This window comes from Lygodium microphyllum, chromosome 2 (assembly GCF_053477565.2).
Source record: "Lygodium microphyllum isolate KBCC chromosome 2, Lygodium_microphyllum_v1.1.10, whole genome shotgun sequence".
Taxonomy (NCBI): domain Eukaryota; kingdom Viridiplantae; phylum Streptophyta; class Polypodiopsida; order Schizaeales; family Lygodiaceae; genus Lygodium; species Lygodium microphyllum.
The window spans coordinates 163994939-164015474 of NC_141136.1; the positions used below are offsets into that span (position 1 = coordinate 163994939).

The following is a 20536-nucleotide window of genomic DNA, read 5'->3' on the forward strand; positions in this document are numbered from 1 at the left end:
GACCTCGACACCTATAAATGACTGTGGCTAGAAGGCTAGTGATGGGCACCTTGGTTCGTGAGCAAGGTTTCCACATGTCCAACAGTGAACTCTCGACGATGCTCGAGGAACTCCAACCACTCATTTAGAGGAACAGGTAACATATTATTCCATTCACAACACATTTCAAAATATCTTTAAAAGGCCATGCATATGAAGATCAATATTTTGTGCATGCAAGTTCAAACACATGGTCTGTGCAGCACGCGCTGAGAGTGATCAAGGAATGGAATCTCGTCTTCTAAAGTTAAAGCAACATTGTGCATATAGATTTTTCCATGGTAGTCTATTTCCTAGGCAAGCCGTTTACAATGATAGTAGGTGTTTTATATTCAAAATGTCAACAACTGGGCCAGCCTCAGGGTTGACATAGTGAATCGTATGCGAAGGAATGGCACTGGGGACTTACGCAATAGTTGGGTATGCTTTGACCACGTGCATCACATTAATGATTGGACCACCATGGCAGCACATGTGTATGACCCAATGTAGTTTTTCTTACCTAATCTACCGTCACAACACAAACTTAAGAAACATAGTTTTCCTTACACTCCCATTCCTTTCTTATGTTTCTATAGTGTACAAGAGTTTATGACTCTAGCAATATGTGAGATGAAAGAAGAGGATACAGATGCACAAGCTCTTTTTTGGACAAAGATGAATGAGGTGATGGAGAAGTGTGGACACCCAACAAGCGCTGCTTTTTGAGGATTCATGGCAGACGAGGCAGCTGCCAATTAGAGGGCCATCTGCACAATGTTGAATGGTGGTCCAGACAACATAATGCAAGGAAGGGAGAGATCTTACTTATTTCATTGGGAACAAAGTCTCCAAAACACACATCATAGTATATGCACAAGAGTTTTCAAGATGAGCATAAGCACTTGTGTCGCATGTGGAGGTGTGCAGTCACGGAAGATGATACAACAATGCAATATCAATTCATTTGGGCTTGGTGGGCCTCGGGAAAAGTTGTGGATTGCAATATACTAGCAATGGATTGTTGGCTTAGTTGGTGGCATATCAGATATCCACAGTGGAGGCGGCACTTTGTCGGGGTAAGACTAGTTCGTAATAGTAGGATGTGATGTGTGGTGCATTTGTTTTCTCGCGCTCCATACCTTCGCATGCTATATTTTTGTCCAAGTGTGGTGGACATTGCTCATATTCCAACCACAAACTTGGCAGAGCCAATGCATGCAAGTTGGTTGGCAAGGGAGGGATTCAAGGGATCTATCAGTTTGTGCAATGCATGTCTCAATGATTTGGCCAACACTCTACTGCAGAGCACAAAATGACATCCATTCATTGGTGGAAAGTTCCATGGTGCAGGACCCAGTGCAGAGAAGCTTTTGAGTCGACTACAACAAGGAATTAGCCCCCCACCTTGAGCAACGGTAAGGATGGTCCAGGAGGTGGAAAGAGGAACTGAATTGCATAAACATCCCGATTTTTGAGGGGACAATGTGACTATAGTAAGAAAACACAAGATTGATGGGAAAGTGGGGTCCGAGGAAGCCAACGCCTCTCATAGGCGTGAGTATGTGACCAAAAACATACCTAGAAGAAAGGGTACAAGAAAACTAAACTTTGAGGACCCAAAGGCCTTCCGACCAATCAAGGGCAGTATCACCAAATTGTTCGAAGGAAATGGTAGTGGAGATTGTCCTTCATGACACAGTTTGGGCTATCAAAAGGATTCCAGCTCGCAGCCATGTACAATGTCAAGGATGGTTGGGAGCTAGAGAGGAAAAATGCAAAAAACCTATAAAAAATACATCACATGGGGTGCTTGCATCTTCATTTTGGGGCATCATGGAGTGGTCTAGCTCAAGAGGAGAAGCTAGCAATCAACATGGAATGCGGCGCCAATTCATGTGGTTTTGTAATGATAGTGTGCACCATACATGGAATATTTGTTCTTCCATTCAACATGCACGGCCCAAGGTTCCACAAGTATGGCCAGTGGCACGAGGCACTAATTTGACCATAGAAGAAATCCACATGTTGGAGAGTGGTGGGTTTATTTTACAAAAGGTAGCACAAGAGTCGGATGTTAACAAGGGCTCGTGTAGATATTGAAGAGGTGTTTCACAGGCTGCAGGGAAAAGGATAGACTCAGTGTTGGCTCTAGATGCAACTGTGAAGGGCCACACAGTGATGAAGGCCTTGAAGCATGAGGTTTTCAAACTAGAGATTGCTAACTCAAGTGTCATGCATGAGTGTTATGATGTGCACATTGCAAAGAATCTAACATGTAATTGCCGGGATTTCATGGACCGTGCCGCAGAAGGAAAAACATATTTGGCATGCAAGCACCTATACTATATGTACCTCTGAGTGTTTGGGATGGATGCAAATGCCAACATGTTTATACACCAACCCAGACTCACTGAAGAAAACTTACACATTGTATTTGGAAGCAAAAGAACTTTTCTAACACCACCTATATAGTGACCAACAATGCAATGCCAACACTACCTCTTAGCACAACCACATTTTATTTTGTTGAGAAGTCACTGTTATAGAATCCATTTGGATGGCAAGCCTTTGGTGAACTTGTCTCTTTTAATTTGACAAGCAAAACCACATTTCCCAGAGTTAACACAATATAAATGTACATTTGCTTTGATTGTATGAATTGTCTTGTATCACATTGGGAGAGAGAGGGGGAGGGGAGGGAGCTATCAATGCATTGAAATTAAAGTTCTAAAAACACCAAGTGGCTACCCAAGCATTCACATTATGAGAGAGAGAGAGAGAGAGAGAGAGAGAGAGAGAGAGAGAGAGAGAGAGAGAGAGAGAGGTGTTTAGAATTTAAGAGAAGCGTTTGTTACAACACATGCCATAATCTGATGTGAGGCATTATGATACAATGTGGACTAATCGCATGCACGAGAGAAAGAAATTGAGAGAGGGAGGGAGATAAACACAAAGAGTGAGTGAGTGATTAAGATTTATATACGTACATATATGTATGTGTGTGTGTGTGTATGTATAGAGGTGAGAGGGAGAGAGAGAGAGAGAATATAGAGTGAGAGGGAGAAATTGCATGTACAACTCTAAACTGAGAGAGAGTAAAGACATGGAGTAATTCGTGAGAGACAGACAGAGGGGGGAGAGAGAGAGAAAGAGAGAGAGGTGTGGGCCGCAGTGTTCCATTCTTCCAAGGTGATTGCATGAATGAATCCACGTTGCATGCTAGAGAGAGAGAAATCATTTACATGAGATGGAGCGCTATTTGATCGAGTGTGCTAGAAAGAGAAAAAGAGATTATACACGTAGAGGGAGAAACACAAAGAGAGAGAGAGTGTGTGTGCGTGTGTGTATGTCTGTGAGTGAAGGTAGCGGTGGCAATCGTGGAGGTGGTAGGGATAATGGTAGTGGTGGTGGAGATGGCAATAGTATTGGCGGCGTCCATAGAGATGGTGGTAGTGGTGGTGGAGGTAGCGTGGTGGTGGTGGCAGCAGTGGCGGCAACGGCCGTGGCAGTGGTAGTGGAGGAAGTTGCTCTGGTAGTGGGGTGGAGGTCAAAAAAATCAAGGGGTGGAATAAGTGGACTATGTGGAACAAGAAATGGAGGTTACCTAGAGAAGCTCGCTCAAAAAGCTCGCTTCTTGCACGCACTCGGGGTGACTCCTCTCTCTCTCTCTCTCTCTCTCTCTCTCTCTCTCTCTCTCAAGCTCCTTCTCGTAATCTCTTGGAGGGGTATCCTTCTATCTCTCTCTCTCAGCCTCTCGGGATCTCCTTGTGCTTCCTTGTGCCTCCCCATGCCTCATATTTATAATGAATCAGAGAAGAGGGGATGTGGTTGAGAACAAGAGTTCTTGGTGGAGGGGATCTTTGAAAAATCAATGATCTAATGCTCAACTCATAAATCGGATGGTTCCATTGGCTCCAAAAGGGGGTAAAACCCCAAGACACTTGACACTTGGTTAGAAATCTTTTAGATCACTCATTCTTTCTCTCCCTGTTTGAAGTGATGTTTATTGCCTGCAAACTACGATCGCGGCATGTGCAACTTCGCAAATCCCTCTTTTTTTGTGTTAAATTTCCAAAACTAACTAGAACATTACTTACCTTTTTTACAAAAAAAATATGACATTCAGTTCTAAAAATCTCCATATCTTTTTAAGATAATATATAAAATATGTTAGTTTTTGCTCAAAAATCTAATATTTTTGGACCATCCATACTATATACATTAACACTAATGATTCATATGGCTCGTAACTCTCGTTCACATTGTAACTTCTGTGAAGGGTGGCTACGGTCCTTGTCACTTTGAGAAAAATATCGAATTAAGACTCTCAAAATTTTTAAATATATATTTTTACTTAAATAAAAATTGTTAATTATTAACATTAGTTAGTTTTTGACATTAGTTAGTTTTTAGTTAGTAATCTTACTAACTTATTAATTGACTAACTAACTTTCAAACTAACCAACTAATTTTTAATTTTGTGGAAATATTACATTCTCCTCCCTTAGAGAAATCAAGATGTCCTCATCTCGAGAGAAACTGGGGGTATCATTCGGGAACCTATGGGTTATGGGCCACGCTTTCGTTGCACTACTCTAGTCACACAAGTACTTGGCTTCAAAACCAATGCAACTTATATTATGAAAATTAACAGTAGGTATAAGAGTAGGATTTATTGGGGTATTCTTAATATCGAATGTATTACATTTTGGAAAGATATATAGGGTTTCTAATCATCCTGAAGGGGTGTGGTGGGTTCTAGGTCTTCTTCTTTATATGATTCCCCTATATATCCAAAGACTGCACTTGTGTAGCTTCATTTTCTTGGAGGCTCAATATCTTGCTTAAGTCAAAGCAGTTTGCTTGGACATGTCCCAGCTCATTGCAATGGAAGCATTGAATGTAGGGACATCTCCTACGGATGTGCACTATCTCTCCGCATGTGTGGCATCTCTTGTCCTGATCTCAGGAATCATCTTTGTCACCATTGCCCGATCCAAGTTCTTGGACAATTGGCTTTGCTCGAAGGAATGCATCTTGCAAGTCCGTTGGACGCATTGCTTCTAGACGGTGGTTTAGAGGAGTATTTAGGCCATGGCAAAACTTGGATACTTGTTGCGCAATGTCCATGGGGGGGTGCCTATTTTAGCAGGGTTATAAAATTTTAGTACGGATGTGCGCTATCTCTCCGCATGTGTGGCATCTCTTGTCCTGATCTCGAGAACCATCTTTGTCACCATTGCACGATCCAAGTTCTTGGACGATTGGCTTTGCTCGAAGGAATGCATCTTGCAAGTCTGTTGGACGCATTGCTTCTAGACGGTGGTTTAGAGGAGTATTTAGGCCATGGAAAAACTTGGATACTTGTTGTGCAATGTCCATGGGGGGGTGCCTATTTTAGTAGGGTTATAAACTTTGAGTAGTAGGCTTCTAAGGGTAATTCCAACTGCTTTAACTTGAAGAATTCATTCATCTTAAAAGTTTGGTAGGTTGCCGGAAGGTATCGTTTGTGTACAGCATCTTTCACCAAAGCCCAAGTAACAACGACTTCGAAAACACCTTGATCTTTGCACCATTGCTTCCACCATATACAAGCCTGGCCAACTAACTTAAGTTTGCCTATCATTGCTTGATTGGAAAAAGCGGTTTCTGAAGCAAAGAAATAGTCATCCATTGACTCAATCTTCGCATCTGTTGCGACATCTATCCCTTCTCCATCAAACTTAGGTGCCTTAATTTGCTTGAGAAGGAATTTCTTCTCTTGCATGTCAACATTCGTGGGTGTAGAAGGTGCCTGACAATCAAGCCATACCACTTAGATTATTTTGTTTAGGATATGCCTAGGAACCATACATTAATCGATCATGCATCCTTATAAAGTTTTGCTCTCATACCAATTGTAACATGCCCGCCTATTAGCTATACAAGCACGTTTTAGTGGTCCATTGAGAAACGAATCTGAGCGTCATTGGCCGGCACTCCCATGGAATGCTACAAGGTTTGTTGCTTAGGGTTTCCCGAGTCCGCCTTGCAATGGAATGTTTGTGGCCGAACCCACTAGGATTGACCTGAAATTTGGGTCCTTGGTGGTCAAGGTCTCCTACCAACATTCTAGCGTCGAGTCTTAGACATTCTACTTTACGCAAAGATGTCCAAGCCGAAGCAGATCCATGCCGTACTTGATTCAAAAAGAATGGAAAATGAGAGGGATGCGCTGCTCTATCTCTCTGCCCATACGGCATAGTCCCATTTCGGTCCCCTGAAACGACATGAATCGATTTCTAACCTAACCATACCTAACAAATGACGGCAAAACCTTGTGAGAAGCCTCCCAGTTCTCTGGAACCACCCTGCGTGCCATAGGACAGACCGTCGGGGTTCTGCCTACCCGCTTCCCTTGATAGCTTTAGTTTTCTAATTAGGTCCTATTACATTTATGTATGACATTCACAATCAACTTCCTTAATTAGGCCTTTTAGGAATAGGATTCGTTTGCGTAATTTATAGCATTGACACGAAAACAAAACAATCAGTCCTTTTGACAAACAAGTTCCTTAACTTATCTTCAAGTTAATCTTTGTCTCTTGCCCATACATGAGAATTATGTATCCCTTCTATCCAACAAAAGTACCCGATCCAAATCACATGGCACCATAATTTCCATCCTTTATCTAGAATAGGATCTTCCAATGCCCTAGACATTGGGCTCATGGCAGCCTACAACTCCGTTCCGAACTAGGCAAGGGGTGTTCAGAGCTCCACTGACCCCAAGCGACCTAGGAGTGAGACATAACTTCTGTGGTTTGCCTTTTCTCTACTCAACCTTCAGCCCGTGAATCGAGGAGTGCCCTCTTGGGATAATTCGCGGTGTGATCTTGGAGATGATCCACCCGTGCAAAATATCCTTCCTTAATTAATCCAATTAAGAATCAAGCATAATCAAGGCAATCAGCCCTAATATCATTTTTCAAGAAAACATTCCTTTATTCCCATGGCAACTTGTCATTACAAACCCCTGCCATGCATTTACCATCAAATACAAGCACTTGGAATAATCATCCAAACCACAATCCAACAATTGATTGTTGTAAAAGCATTTAGCGTGTTGTTCGATTAACCAACAAAACAATGGTATTCTTTTCCAAGTATTGCAAGAATAAACGCAATAACATTTCAATTGCACATTTGCTCTCCCCCTTGGGACCAAAGAGTAAAATTTACTTAACATTCCCTTCTTTCAACTAAGGCATATGCTAAGGGTTCAAATACTATACACGACGAAAGTGCTATCATTTCAATGTAAATTAATCAATCTAGCAAGAGCATTTATCCCTCTTCTCTAAGTAACATTTATCTTTTAGCCTTTTCCTACTATGCAACATTTTATCTTGGCTTTATCTCCTTTTCTCCTAAGGCAAGGAGTTGTGTGTCATTGATATAAAGTTCACGTAATCTCTCCCATGTATGTATCATCTATGTGCATTTGTGAACCTTAAACAATATTGTCCTATGTAAAGATTAATCGAAGACTCATTAACACTATATTGGGGAATATGGGAATTTTCCATAAGTTTGGGACACGTAGTCAAATCTTTGGATTTGTCATAACTTAAACACTATAACTCCAAATTGAGCACTCTATAGCTCAATAGATTCTATTTTTCAAGCGCTTTCCAATGATAGGTCACGTCATATGGTTTTGAGAAACTTATGGGTATGTTATCCAGGTGCCACCTTTTTAGTATTCAAAAAATGAGAATTGGGAGATTCCGAAACTCACTAATATTGTGTTCATGATTGATGCTTAATACTTTAGAGTCCCATATGCTGCTTATATTATGCATGGATTCGTCACATGACAACTAGGTGCAATTAACTTCCCTTGATACAAGCACTTTGTAAACTTCATCTTTGAATATTTGAGATGCGATTTATCCTTTTCAATGATCTATTCTAGCACGGTAAAGTACAGAGCCTAACGTATCTCATGCAAGAATCAAAGCAAGCATATATCAATTTGGAAATACATTACTTACGACCGGTACCACAATTGGATTGACAGTGATGCCTTAGCCTGAAACTTCATTGCTGGTTGTGGGATTGCCATCCCCACATGGCATTCTTTGCTTGGGGCCATCGTCCGCAAGTAGATCCGAGAGATAAGGAAGGAATTTTTGAGATGGAAGAGCGTAAGAGAAGATGGTGAATATCCTCCAGGATAGGGGAAATTGAGATAACTCCCTCCATTGCAGTCTCTCTCTCTCTCTCTCTCTCTCTCTCTCTCTCTCTCTCTCTCTCTCTCTCTCTCTCTCTCTCTCTCTCTCGCTTGGAGGAGTATCCTTTTACCTCTCTTTTGCAGCCTCTCGAGGTCTCCTTGTGCTTCCTTGTGTCTCCCCATGCCTCATATTTATAATGAATTAGAGAAGAGGGGATGTGACTGAAAACAAGAGTTCTTGGTGGAGGGGATCTTGGAAAAATCAATGATTTGATACTCAACTCATAAATCCGATGGTTCCATTGGCTCCAAAAGGGGGGTAAAACTCCAAGACACTTGATTAGAAATCTTTTAGATCACTCCTTCTTTCTCTCCCTATTTGAAGTGTTGTTTACTACCTACAAACTGCGATCGCTGCGCGTGCAATTTTACAAATCCCTCTTTTTTTGTATAAAATCTTCAAAACTAATTGGAACATCACTTGCCTTATATATATACATATATATATATATGTATATATATATATATATATATGTATGTATGTATGTATGTACATACATATATATATACATCCAGTTGAAGAAATCTCCATATCTTTTTAGGATAGTATTTAAAATATGCTAGTTTTTGTCCAAAAATTTAATATTTTTGGACCATCCATATTATACACATTAACACTAATGATTAATATGGCTCGTAACTCTCGTCCATGTTATAACTTCCATGAAGGGTGGCTACGGTCCTTGTCATTCCGAGAAAAATATCGAATTACGACTCGATTTTTTAAATATATATTTTAAATTAAATAAAAATCGTTAATTATTAACATTAGTTAGTTTTTGACTTCAGTTAGTTTTTAGTTAGTAATCTTACTAACTTACTAATTGACTAACTAACTTTGGAACTAACCAACTAATTTTTAATTGTGTGGAAACATTATAGCTTTTGTATGTTAATTTAGCTCACTCCCCACTTCGGTCACTTTTACGACATGTCTCTAGGTAGTAGTCTCCTAGTGATTGCAATCCTCAATCTCAATTGGTATACTCTCTGGGTTGTGTTCACTAGATGGGTCTAATCTAGCCGAGTTCAAGCATGGGTGTTACTTTAAGCTTGGTTTTGGAAGATTGAGAAGAATTTGATGAGGGCTCAATGTTTGCTCGTTTTCTAGCTTGATTCAAGGAACAATTGGCGAGCAAGGTTAGATGTCTCATGTGCATCAGTGGATAGGATCATGGATTTGTGTGTGGCCTGAATGGGTACCCAACTTAGGATGTAGATTCATTGTGGTCTTTGACTATGGTTGTAGGTAAGATAGGAGGCACTCAATCATCCTAAGTGAGGAGTGATCTACATGACCTTGCAAAGATGCAGAGGATTGAAGGCAAGATTGATTTGAATGCACACTCCAAGCAGTAGGTTGGTTTGTGTGTGAGAAATTTTTCTTTCAAATGCGAGATAACTCCTAATGAGCTATATGTCGATTTCAGTGTAGAAACAGATTTCAATGTAATAGTACTCCCAACATTAAGTCTGAGGAACTAATTCAAATGTAGGATACAAGAGTTTGCAATGTTCAAATGTGACAAAAGTAGAATAAGGCTTAGATTCCAAGACCAACAAGCATATGTTTCAATTCGACTCTTGCCCCAAAACGATCATTCGCCTTTCTGGCTCGATTCTCTACGACGACCAAGCTTCGATAGACTTTAGAGCAAATAAAGCAACGTGTTAGAATTGCTAAGGCGGTTTGCTCTTGACGATGGCATCACCAAAGCAACAAGGACTTGAGGGGATCCGATAATTTGGGAGAAGATGTAATTCGACTCTAGGCTGCTGCTTCGAGAAGATCGAGGTAGCATTTGAGACTTTATTTAGGCATTCGGATGGGAAAGAGAAGCATTCGATACGCACTTCCACTAGCATTCCATTCGATTTTGATTGTCCCAAGCTTTAGCCCAGCACTCGACTGCTACAACATTTTGTTCATCGTTCGATCTTCTTGCATTCGATTGCACCCCAGTGTTTGATTGGCCTAAAAATCATTTGATTTTTAGCATAGGGGTCATCAAATCGACATGCTCCGCCACTCGCAATCATCGGCCATGTACTACCCTACCTGTAATCACTTCCCAGCTGCCTATCGACACACAATCAATTTGGCATGCATTATTCTCAAACAACAAGTATGTGACACAAGAAGTATGAGATAAACTTTGTGAAGAAGTATATAGGTCATGTCAATCATTGATACTAACCTAAGATAAGCCCTCTGCATGCAATCAAGCCGAGCATCCTTGCGCAGCAAATGGAGTCGATCAACTTGCTAAGCTTGAGAGTCGATGGAGCCCTTATGCATGTCAGTGCCAAGTCGTAACTCAAAACAAGACTATGAGGTGCAGGAGTGCATCTGACGGCAAGTCCCCAAGGGCGTTTGGTCACAAGGCAGTTACCATGAAGGCATAGATTACAAGGTGCCCGATCCAATTTGACCGTTCGATTGCATCAGTTAGGCCTTTTGATTCGTTTGCAAGATGGAGATTCTTCCGTGGGTGTTTTGATCCGATTAGCAAGGTGTTAGACTGTCTCACGTTTGAGCCTTCTATCGATCATCACAAAGCACTCGGTTTTCCATAAGCGTCCAATTTGATTGCCTAAAGCATTCGATTCTACAGTCATCAACAAGCGTCCACTTCAAAAGCGTATCAGCCAAAAGTGCATAAAAAGAAATGCACTAATGTGCCCTCCATCTGAAGTGTCTAAAACACATAAAATGATAGAAAAATACAATGTCGGAGCTCCTAATATCCTCATCTGAACTTAGACTGAGGCTCACATGCAGGAGATGACCACACAAGACACACATGACTCTAACAGGGTTACCCTCTGAGCACTCTCCTTTTTGCAAGTGCTATGTCATAGAAATCAATAGGGTATATGCCACGACCTATTGCCAAACTTCTGAGTCTGATATTGATGCAACCATTACTCAAAGTGCCCCTAATTTTGCATTTATTCTGAACCCTGCACACCTCAAATCATTACTCACTCAGATCTGATTCCAATATCCTCCTCTCCCATACTAGAGGATCTCGCCTTTGTGCTGCCATGTTAGCACTCATATACAGCTACAGCAGTTCAGGCCACACAACAACCACATAGGAAGTGTGGAGTCAGAATTATGGTCCCCCTGGGAATCCCTGATTTGTTCTGCTTCAGACCTAAGTACTCCAACTCAGTGTGTGATGCGTCAGACATAAGTAGTCTGCAGATCATCCCATTGCTAAGGATTGCTATTCCTGATAATGTCTGCAGATCAGTAGGACAGTCAATCCACAAATAATTTTCTAAACTGGATTCTCCTTTGCATTTGAGGACCTACACAAATTTATTTCGCTGAGCACCATTTTGTAAAGAGCCCAACTGTTCAGGTAATGTCGTGCAGCAGAAAATATCCCACCACAATAAAGCAAACTAAAAAACCTTAGTAAAATGACAAGCCATAATGTACAACATCGATCAAGGAGATAGTGTTTATAAAATAGAATATTAAATAGGGGGTGACTTGTACAAAATTCCCCTTTTAACCATCGAGTGATTGTATACACTCCAATTCCCCTTTGGACCATTTAATGATGGTATACAATTGAATGTGTATGAACATATTATATACAGTAAGTGTCTGGAAAAGAATATCTGAAGAACTGGCCCAAACTTCTTGTAAATTTGGTGAGGTGTTACTTCTTCTGTACATTGAGATCCGAGAGCTTCTTTTTCATGTCTTGCTGATCTGCCATTAGAACTGAAATCCCTGCATTTTTAAAGTTCTGATAATGTCCCGGAAATGGGTTCAACCTTTCCTTTTGCACCAAGAGTGTTTGAAGCCCAACTCATTAGTGGTTATGTTCAGATCAGTGGCTTTGAAGCAGGATAGAATCCCAATTATATGTGCAGACTTTCTTGAAGCAGAATTTGGAACTCTTGGAAACTGATCCTTCCATCTTTGTCAATATCAGCCTCATCAATGACAGAAAAAACAGAAGCATTCGCTCCAGCATACTAAAGCCAATGAAAAACAGACAAAAAAATGAGTTCCTTAGATGGTTTCTTACCAACTTCAAGAGTTAGATCACAGTTTCATAGAAGACTGGTTGTCTCTGTTTCCACAAATGAGAAAGTACCAATTTCAGCTCCTCGGGTGTAATATATCCATCTTTGTCAGCATCCAGTTTTTCAAATGCAGCAAGGCATTGCTTTTGCCATTGTCTTCTATCAAGGCCCTCTAATTGGTGAACATGCAATGCAGCAGCTGCAAATTCATCGAAATCAACCAGCCCATCCATGTTTGTATCCATCTATAATGCCAAACAAATTCATCACTACAGCAAGTTAACATTTGCAAAGGCTACTGGTAACATACAATCAACCAGGAAATTATGATATTCTATTCCAGAAGAACAAGGGATTACCGCACTCAATATCTCCTGGACTTTTGATGCATGCAAACTCCACGGCTTGTCTTTAGCTAAAGCCTAAACAGTAGGCAATTTGGAGACTATGTGAGATAGTTCTGTCCCTTACAAAACAAAACAGAGCCTAAATATTAAGCTGAAATCGTAATGCGGGCTAAGAACAAAGACATTAAAGAATGCACCTGTCTTAATAGTACCGATCCACTTTACATCTGACATTTCCTTTCTCTAAGCATGATGAGAGCTACTGAGCTCTAATTTAGATGCTCAACAGTGCAAAAACAAATGCAAGTTAGGGGCTTAATGTATCCAACCGGATATAACTTAGAATTGGACTTCCACTTTGAGATTGTTACCTGTTGAATCTCTTCCAATGAGATCAGTCCATTCTTGTCTGAATCAATTGCATTGAACTGGTCTCGCAAATTCACCGTTTGATCTGCTGTTAAGATGCTCACTAATGCCTATGAAAATAAACAAATAACATGAGAGGCTTGAGACTGATAAATTTACTCATATTGACCACTTTTCTTTTGTTATAGGAACTGACCCTCAACGCAATCTTTCTTAGGCGGCTATTTTTCACAAATTCACGTATGTTTGACAGAACAGAAATATCCAGAGGAATATCCGGAGCTTCTCCTCCTCTTATCCACGAATGAGCTGCAGCAGTCATTTGATAGAATCAGATAAGTGATTTGATTTTAGGCTACCATCACAATATTCACAAAAAGAGATGAATCCCTACATAATGCATGTGCAGCTGTGAGCCTAGCTCGTGGATTCTTGTTCAGCAATTTCTCCACCAGATCTTGGGCACTGGGACTAATAGATGGCCATGGCTTTTCCTTGAAGTCAGGCCTTCTCCTCAAAACCTAATGTGCAGTCATTCATGTCTCAGTTCCATGAAGAATCTTGGCATGCATCAATTATGAGCTCTGAAAGAGAGTATAAACATATTCAGTTTGCAACAGTTCAACCTCCTCATAAAGGCGGTCTTCTGTCTTCTCATAGAATGGTTGTCTACCAGATAAAAGAATATATGTGATAACGCCAATGCTCCAAACATCAGACTCTGGTCCTGATTTTTGATTGAAAACTTCTGGTGCAACATAATATAAACTTCCAACCACATCCCGGAAAAACTTTCCTGCTAGTGAAAAAGGGATTTTCAACTCACAACAATTACCATAAATGGTCTTTTACGCCATATTCCAGGTTTAAATGCATAAACCACCCAAGTCAAAATTTGACCAGGTCACCTGGTCTTATGTAGTCCGATAATCCGAAATCAATGACTTTTAGTACAGAATCTTCGTGCTCAGACTGAAACAAGAAATTCTGCACATGTGCATGCAGACACATCCCAAAACAGTCAAACATTAGAATGCAAACAATTGTAAAAGAATGAATAACATTTCACTTGATAACAAAAACTGAAACCTACTTCAGGCTTAAGATCACGATGGACAATGCCATGAAGGTGGCAAGATGCAACAGCCTTCAGCATCTGCCGTACAACCTTTGCTGCATCTTTCTCAGTGTAGCGATTATTTTTTCTGATTAATGCAAAAAATTGAAGATATTTAGCAATGCAAGCTATCTCCAGTTATGAATTTGCAGAAGGTACTCCAAACTTCAAATAGTGACAATATTCAAACTAAGTAAAACTAAAACCTTACAGAGTTTGATCCTGCTATAAGACTGTTTTAATGTCTCAAATATTTTATCACTATGCAGTCAGATATTTTTATGATCTTATGCAAAGTGAAGTAAGCAGGAATACAGGAGTCAAAATTTCAAGGAGAAAAAATGGTAGCCCAGTTCTATAGAAAATGAAAACTATAATGCAGAACGCAATTAGGATTCAATTGTTGAATCACTTGGAACTACATAGCAGTAAAATTGGATTTCGATCAGGCCAACTTTTAGCTTTGCATGCAGATCTGACTCAGGGCAGCATTAAAAACATTTTATCAACGTTTAATGAGAGCATAAATTAAAGCTTACCGGGAAAGTATCTGATCAAGTAACTCCCCTCCGTTGCAGAGCCTGGCCAATGAGATCAAGCCTCAAGTCATAACGCGCACATACATTAATATGTCAATAAAGAAAGAAACATGTCTATTTTTATTTAATCGAGTGTTTCTGCAGAAACATGTCATTAGTGGTTCAATGCTGTACAACTGTTGCCATACTACTTTTCAATGGTCTCATATGGCATAATAAATTATTTGAGAAGTGCTTACAGCATAAGTTACTCATTTTGAAGAAAATCATCATTAGTAAAATGTTGATTTCCTGAACTTTCTGCAATTTCTCATCAGTGACTTCCACCCATATAAAATCTCATGGAAGGGACTACAAATTGGAGACGCTAATGGTCTCCCCACTGAAATATGTTCCTTGCCTCACATACTTCAGTGTATTTGGACATTTTCTTGAATTGTTTTGTCTGTAATCTCTGGAATTGAATTTTTTGTGGCAGGTGGAGAATGCACAGCAGGACTGGTTAGCAGACTAAGAAGTTAAGGGGCAAAAAAGAACTCCCCTGGAATGCTGCAGGACTTCAACTCAAATGATGCTCTGCTGATGAAGAGTAGGAATTGGTCAAAATCCCACAAACATTAAGGATGCAGCTACAAGATAGTAGAGCCAATGGAAGTCCCATTGCTGATGGGTCGTTTTGGGTTAAGCTCAGGTATTTTATGGCTTTTTCAGGTCCTCGTACGTACATATTTAAACTCTCATGTAAATGCACTCAAGTATGGCCAAATACCACTAGTTGTCCTCTCTAGATCTAAGGAGGATTTGATACACCTTTTTACTTTTTGGACAAGTTCAAATAAGTTCTACTGCCTCTTCAAACAAAAAAAGAAAGAAAAGAAACCATGATTTACTATGCCACTATGTGCAACCTCGGGTCAAACTATGTCAAATTATCTAAAATGCATTACTCAAACTCTGAACATGCACGCTGGTGTAAAAAGCCCACTACTAGACCAATCAGCTTTCTGCTAAAGTTTCAGTACTTACTCCATGACGAGGTAGACAAAGTCGTCATCTTCAAATACTTCATAGAACTGCACCACATTTTCATTTCCTGATAATGCTTGTAAAATCTTCACTTCACGTTTAACATCCTCCACTGCAGCAGGAAATAGTATCTGGTAAAAGTAGTTCAATGAATTGATCGGTCAGACATTGTAAGTTCTCCTACAATACGATCGGTTAAGGCAGCTCAATCTCTCTTGCAGCATACGTTCTCACAAGGAGCAGACAATGTCTGTCAATTGGTGCTTTTGCATTTTCGAACGGTTGAACATACAAAGTTGGGCAAACAACGTGATCTTAAGCATGGAAACAGCTATAAACTCCGTAATAGGATGAAATCAGAAAGGAGCGCAAAATAACGACATGTTTACCACCATATGTTGTGTGTTTAACCGTTTATGCAGTTCTAAACACTTATACATACAAAAGATGAGATTCATGTGCGCAGTCTTAAACATAAACTTTAGCAGGCTGGAAACAAGCCTGAGGATGCACTCACAAATTAAGATCTCAGCAAACAGACAATACTGCACGGACATATTTATTAACGAGGTATCAAAAACTACTCTCTGCTGATCTGATTATATCAAATAATCCAAACCATCCATAACATAGGTACTGCAAAAACCTCAACGTCCAAAGCATACCGTGCTTTTGTCGATCACTTTTACGGCAACTTCTTCTCCGGTCTGAATTTGCGTGGCCACGCAGGTCTTGCCGAACTGGCCACGGCCGATCTTCTTACCGAGCTCGTATTTGTCCTCAAAATCGGTGGCGTAACCGAAGTTGGTGCGCTTGCCGAGGGGTACTACCACGCTATGCGAGCTTTTTGTGCTCCCAAAGACGAAGGCAGCCAGCGCCTTCCCGGCTTGCGAAGACGCGATGGCCTTCAGCTTGTTCTTGTTTTGGTTCTTCTTCTTCTTCTGTCCGTTACCAACGGCAGCACAGGCGGAGGAGAAGGCGGCTCCCATAGCTGCAAATGGTGTTCTTGCAGTCTGAGCGGCTACCTGTTATGATAATTTCTGTGTAGGGGGCGAGGGTATCTGCACGACGAGAGCAAAGTGCAAAGAAACGAGCGGCTACCTGTTATGATAATTTCTGTGTAGGGGGCGAGGGTATGTGGACGACGAGAGCAAAGGGCAAAGAAACGGGAACAAAATGAAGCAAAACGGAAGGAAAGAAAGCGTTGAAGATATTGATGATAAGAAAGCGGAGAGAAATGGTACGTAAAGGGCTCAGATTTCTGTGGGTTATATATATATATATATATATATAGAGCGAGAGAGAGAGAGAGAGAGAGAGAGAGAGAGAGAGAGAGTGTGTGTGTGTGTGTTGGGGGGGGGGGGGATGGAGAAGAACGAAAGAATGAAGAATGAGAGAGGAAGGCGGCGCGAGAGACGGAATAGGCGTTCGAACTTCGAAGAATTAGAGAGAAACTTGTAGGATAACGTACGATACAGTAAGTGACATAATAAAGCCAGCGAGAGCATAGAATTACGTGATTAACAGAGATGACATCATACATGATTGAACGAGGGAACGAGATATGGAAGTCGCCACTTTGCTTGCGTGCATCGAATTATCATCATCATCGAGCAAATTAAAAAGAACAAGACGCACGTGCTTGAGTGTTGCGCAGGTGGCCTCGTCAGCATTGTACTTTCTAGGCCGTGCGGAAGGCAAGCAGGCGCTTCGGGCCCCATCGCTAATAGTCCATGCACAAAGGTACCCCTCCTATTGACTAGCTTCATCCGGAGTGATTAGAATTTAGAACGTCTGAAAGGTAAGGGTGATTACACACCGAGTAACAGACTCTCAACACCTGGCCCAAAGAATAGGTATAGCACTTTTTGAATCGGCTTCCACCATGAAAGTATGGCAATTTTTGAGCCTCTCTCCACCATGAAAACACCTCCCAAACAAGTCCATCAAGATTAAATCTTCACATACATGCATATTTTTGAATCATAAAATATTATTTTCAAACCCTCAAAAACTATTTTGGCTAATCAAAAAACAACTTACTAATTGGAATCATCCTCACATGTACAAGTCAGCAGCTCACCACTTGGGGCAATGCCCTCTCCGAATGTCCATTTGAGTTTCCAATTCCCAATCTGATTCTGCACTAAAAAGCATGGGGACCTGTGAATTCACCGACAAGAAGTTCTGCACCTAATTATGAATTTCCCCTCGATGGAGATAGGTCCTTTGAAAGTGGGTAGTTTGGCGGAGACATGAACACATTGCACAAGTAGCAACGCATTTACACACCAAATTGACACACTACAAAAAAGTGAAAATAATTTGGTTGCATATGCTAAAATGCACCCTTGTCCATCACCTTAATTTAAAGTAGGATCAGGAGACTCCCAATCCCCATCCAAAAGTGGGAATAGGAGACTCCCATGGATGTTTTAGAATTTAAATCAATATAGATACACTTATATGTCTATTTATGACCACAATGAGAGAGAGAGAGAGAGAGGCTAAGAGTCAGTGCCTTGCTCAAGTCAATTGACTTGAGCATCTCACAAATTGCATGGTAGGGGAACTTGCTCAAGCTACTGCACCGAACACACACAATACATAAAAGGAGAAACTCAATGTTAACGGTATATTGAGAAGGAAAATTGAAAGTGCAAGTGCCAAATCCTATTTTTTGGTGGATATTTATTTTGTGGAGCTTCAGTATATTAGTTTGGGCACTTCTGTATCATGGACATCATCAGAATATCATGGATATATTATTTTGTGAGGGCCGGGCTCATTCCCATGCAGATTGTATTTATCACCCGCAGTTGTATTTGTTGCACCCGCACGTGTTGTGTGGGTTGCGCACATGTATTTGTGGTTAGATTAGCATAGGCTTGGTCTACTTAGGCTAAGGTATAAGTATGCTTTGGCCTAGAGCCCACTAAGTGGGTAGAATGCCCAAGAGAGGGTACAAACCCTATTTCACAGTTGTGGAAACCCTAAACACAAAACACAAGAGGGTGCAAACCCTAAACGCAAAATGCAAACCCTAACCCTAACCCTAATTATTGGTCTATATAAGGGTGGGAGGTCTCTGTTGTATTTACCCTTTTGGCACATCCATGATGCAGAAGCTCTATCAATGTGACTACTCAAGCTTTCTATTCTATCTTTCCATTCTATCATCTTGCTTCCATTGTATTGAGAGTGGGGAGAGAGTGGGAGGTGTGTTGAGCAAGGGACTAAGAGAAGGTGAAGCTCTTCGTTGTCTTCTTGCTTTTCTCTTCTTCTCTACTAGCTCATCAACTCGTTGGTGTACTTGGTGGTGGATGCGAAGGAGCGATGACATTGGATCATGGTGATTGTGATCGTGGAACTATCTTCGAGCCTTCGAGTCTTCAAACACAAGAAGGTAAGTTAGGTGAGTTCACTATAACTCAAGCTTGGAGTACCCATCTCCCAAATCAACATTAGTATTTGTCTTGTACACGAACAATAGACTAGCACTTTCTCCTAGGGAGTGATTGCAAGAGAGGTTTTACTTTGCCAGTTCCAAGTTTGTGGAGGATCACGCGTCGTCCACTACTACATCAATGTCAAATCTCCCATCTTCTGCAATATCTCAATCATTTCCCATGACCATTCAAGCTATCTCCATTAGAAGGACCAGCAGTCAAGTGTCTCTTCAGCAACATCCAGTTCTACAAGATTTGCCACCATCAACAACATCAATCACCATCTATCACAGCATGAGCAACATCCTTTGTCCCAACCATAGTAGAAAGAATCTTATCTTCCTCGGCAACCATAGTTCTTCATCAGATATATTCATTACTTCTCCATCAAGCTTACTTCATCGACTGTTCCTAACATTTTGCATCTTCAGTGCAAGCTACTACATGCTACCCTATGACGTGAGTGCCATGGGGCTAGCACTTGTCTAAGGGGGAAATAATGTTAACAGTATTTTGAGAAGGAAAATTGAAAGTGCAATGCCAAATCCTATTTCTTGGTGGATATTTATTTTGTGGAGCTTTAGTATATTATTTTGGGCACTTCTATATCATGGACATCATTAGAATATCATGGATGTATTATTTTGTGAGAGCCGAGCTCATTCCCGTGCATATTGTATTTATCACCCATAGTTGTATTTTTCGCACCCGCAAGTGTTGTGTGTGGGTTGCGCACATGTATTTGTGGTTAGATTATTTAGGCTAAGGTACAAGAATGCTTCAAGGATTGACCTCAAAAACTGTCTGCTCTGGTGAGCATTTTATTACATCCTCCACAGCAGGAGGTTCTATATTCTCAAACTTGAACCCGAGGTCAAGCGCAACTTTTTGCATCTAAGTACACATGAGAATCACATTGCCTTTTTTTCCAGCTTGAAAAAGCAATGTAGAAATACCTCAACATCATTTGCAACTTCATAATGAACAATCTACATAAACAATATGGTTCAGCACCTCAATAACCTTTTAGAAAAAGGTACATTCATTTCCACCTAGTACAGAAAGCACCAGTAACCAATGTCATGGGAAAAACATGTTGATATGAAAACATAGATACTACAATTTTAAGAAGGCATTCTCGATACTGCTCAAGCCTCAAGGATACATGTTTGGCAGCGAGTGACATGGTGCAGTAATAATCTTAGGGATAAACTTTGCACCATGCACACTCCTCGCCCTTGATGGCAAGTATTATGCATGGTTAAATGCAATGATGATGATGGCAATGCATTTTTTTATAGTCAACTAATAGACCTCTGATTTTTCATGAAGGGGCAAACCCT

At 40.7% G+C, this 20536-nt stretch overlaps 1 protein-coding gene across 7 annotated transcripts; it reads right to left on the reverse strand.

Annotated features, from left to right (window-relative positions):
* Positions 1-11755: 11755 nt before the first annotated feature.
* LOC148040570 (calcium-dependent protein kinase 28-like) lies at positions 11756-17017 on the reverse strand. 7 transcript variants are annotated; one of them, XM_087701025.1, is made up of 12 exons: positions 16410-17016; positions 15745-15875; positions 14719-14760; positions 14156-14267; positions 13971-14049; positions 13689-13861; positions 13457-13583; positions 13259-13371; positions 13065-13172; positions 12706-12768; positions 12349-12591; positions 11756-12237 (listed from the first exon to the last, which is right to left on the reverse strand). In XM_087701025.1, exons 1-11 carry the CDS (start codon positions 16731-16733, stop codon positions 12361-12363), a joined length of 1503 nt encoding a protein of 500 aa, XP_087557151.1. In that variant the 5' UTR covers positions 16734-17016; the 3' UTR covers positions 11756-12237; positions 12349-12360. The 7 variants fall into 7 exon arrangements, 3 of the variants coding, with proteins under 3 accessions (XP_087557151.1, XP_087557143.1, XP_087557135.1); XM_087701017.1 differs by having other exon boundaries at positions 11756-12295; positions 12418-12591; positions 13689-13858; positions 16410-17014; XM_087701009.1 differs by having other exon boundaries at positions 11756-12295; positions 12418-12591; positions 16410-17014.
* Between the last annotated feature and the right edge of the window lie 3519 nt (positions 17018-20536).